The sequence below is a fragment of the Gavialis gangeticus genome, unplaced genomic scaffold (genome assembly GCF_001723915.1).
Source record: "Gavialis gangeticus isolate Ggan-Ray unplaced genomic scaffold, GavGan_comp1, whole genome shotgun sequence".
NCBI classification, from domain to species: domain Eukaryota; kingdom Metazoa; phylum Chordata; order Crocodylia; family Gavialidae; genus Gavialis; species Gavialis gangeticus.
Window position 1 is genome coordinate 4798338 of NW_017729011.1, and position 2564 is coordinate 4800901.

Sequence of the window (2564 nt, forward strand, 5' to 3'; positions counted from 1 at the left end):
TAGAGGAGCAAGAAGGGAATATTCTGGGCACGGTAGTTTCAGGTGGTCCACGTACAACGGACGTGAAATAGGACTCCCTGCTGTAATAATGAAATAGCATCTGCTAGTGTATCTCAGTGTGGCAGGAAACTGAAATAGGGATATCAACAGCAATATGACAAAGAGCAAACATGACCCTAGAAGATCTCACAGCATACTGTTTGTTACCTTGTTTTACGTTTTACCTTCATTTTCCCTGCTACTGCATGTACTTTTCTGTGATGCTTCCTATAAATTGCAGTAACAATGGGTATTCTTTCATTTTGTGCAGCATGTTAATAATCCACTTTTGTGACACATCACCATTCTATGCTTTCACATAATTGCCCAATGTACATGCAATTTTTTGGTTTCTTCTGTCATTCCTCAGTATTGCTTTTGTCTATCATCTGATGGTTGTCTGTCTTCTTCTGCTAACTCAGCAAAAACTTAGTCACCCATGCCTAATACAGTATCTTTTAAGAATTAAATATTTCAGTGGCTAAACTATGGCCAAACTGTTGCTCTGAGTTTAAATTCTGTGTAAAATATTGAAAATCACTTATGTGGTTTAGGAGCCTATATCCCATTTTCCGAAGTGACTTGGGCCCTTAGTAATTTAAGGGTTTGTCTGCATGCAGATATTCAAGAAAGATAAGGCAAACACCATGAGGATGCACTCATTCAGGAGTAATATAGCCTTGGATCCCTGGAGCTATGGTTTAATCTTGATACTTACGTTTTAAAATACAAATAGCAATTTTACAGCATAAGTAAGCTCAGAATGTTCCTGGTCCTGAAGTGCCAAGTGTAGCCGGCATCTTTCCTAGGGTACATCATGAGCTTAAAGTTGATTTTCATATAAGAGGAGGGGAAAAACGCTGTCTAGGTAATAAGCAGACAAGGTTATTTGGGTAAATGTGATATTTTTAATTAGGCCAACTGAATAGTTGGAAAAAATACTCTTTGTCTAGGAGGATGTGCAGATATAGTGTGGACTTTAAGGCCTTTTCTTCCTGTTTCAGCTCTTTGTCCTAATGTCATCAATCAGCAGCACCTAGGATCACTGAAATATCTCTTCTACAAGAGGTTTGTTGAGGTAGGCTTTATGGTGCAGGTTTGCGTATTTATTTTGCATTTGAACAATGTAGTAGCAGTGCTAGAAATATATGGAAAAACAAACATATAGTAATACTGACAGGAATTGTTTCTGCTCAAAAATTGCTGCTATTAGCACTAAGATGGAGTTGTTATAAACTGATCATTGGTTGTATGTTTTTTTATGCAGTTATGCTAATTGTAGGGACTTAAAGGACCTTATATGGGACTGGCATCCTCATGCAGTGTTGCATGGCCTCAACTCGCACAAACTTCATTGATAGTTGGAGGTGCCCTGCAGGAGGTGTTCTTCCATTCATAGGTGTGGGTTCTGTAGAAAGCCAAGTTGATCTGCCATTTGCCTCAGCCAGCGTAGATACTACAACAAGGACAACTACCTATTCAGTTAGGTAGTTAACTGAATACTTTAAAATACTGACCCATTCAGTATTTTAAATTTTCCCCATTACTTTAAACAAAATTTCCCTTTATAAGCCATGTTTTTCAAAGCTCTCTCTCCATAGTAGGTTTTTAAGAGTGTTTTAATATCCATCTAGACAAAGCCTGGCTGGGATGATCTAGTTGGGGATGGTCCTGCTGTGAGCAGGGGGTTGGACCCTGAGGTCCCTTCCAGCCCTAATTTTCTATGATTCTATAGTACTGATATCAGTATTTTTGCATTATTCAATGGCCTGAAAAGGCATTAAGTCATCTTGTGTGATTCTTACTTACTGTGAGTGCTAAGCACAATATGAAAAGGAGGAATGCTGTGAACCTGAGTGCTTCCTCTAGTTTTACACTATTTGACTTCACAAAAGCTAGTACCCACTCTAATCTGAGTCTTGCTGGATTTTCTTTATTTCATAAAATCTCTAGGGAGCTTTAGTGTCCTCTGGATAGGATTTTGTGTAGCATTTATGCTGCAAATGTAGGTTAAGGTTTTGTCTTGTGTGCTATAGTTCAGCATTTGTCTGAATTAATTAATCTAAGTTATGCTTTTCTCTAATGCACTCTGCATGGTGATATATGAGAACCAGTGATTTTCAGTGCATACCAGATTGCATTCCTAAATCACAGATGATGCCAAGTTTTAGGTTTGTGTGTTAAATTTCAGCTTGGTGTGAAACAAATCTCCTAGATTTATTTTTGTCTTTTCAGAAAAGCATGACTCAGGAGAACTGGACAGATCATGTTCAGGTAAGTGTAAAATTTTCTCCTCCACTTTTTCAGGGCCAGTTTTTCTAATCATTAAAAATAACCGACTGTGGTACTGACAGAATTTTCAATAAGCTTTAGTGAGATATTTATAATTATTCAGTTTTCTAGATTTGTCATAACTGCCATATTGTTCAACATCTTCACTAATGATGTGGACATTGGGGTCAGAAGCGGGCTGGGCAAGTTCGTTGATGACACCAAACTTTGGGGCAAAGCATCCATGCCAGAAG

At 38.1% G+C, this 2564-nt stretch overlaps 1 protein-coding gene across 4 annotated transcripts in view; it reads left to right on the forward strand.

The window, feature by feature from the left end:
• EXD3 (exonuclease 3'-5' domain containing 3) overlaps window positions 1-2564 on the forward strand; it is a 525078-nt gene that overhangs the window by 204450 nt on the left and 318064 nt on the right. For all 4 annotated transcript variants that reach the window (XM_019510424.1, XM_019510425.1, XM_019510422.1 and 1 more), the window contains exons 10-11: window positions 1044-1117; window positions 2275-2313. In XM_019510424.1, coding sequence (XP_019365969.1) covers window positions 1044-1117; window positions 2275-2313 — 113 coding nt within the window. The remainder of the gene's footprint in view (window positions 1-1043; window positions 1118-2274; window positions 2314-2564) is intronic.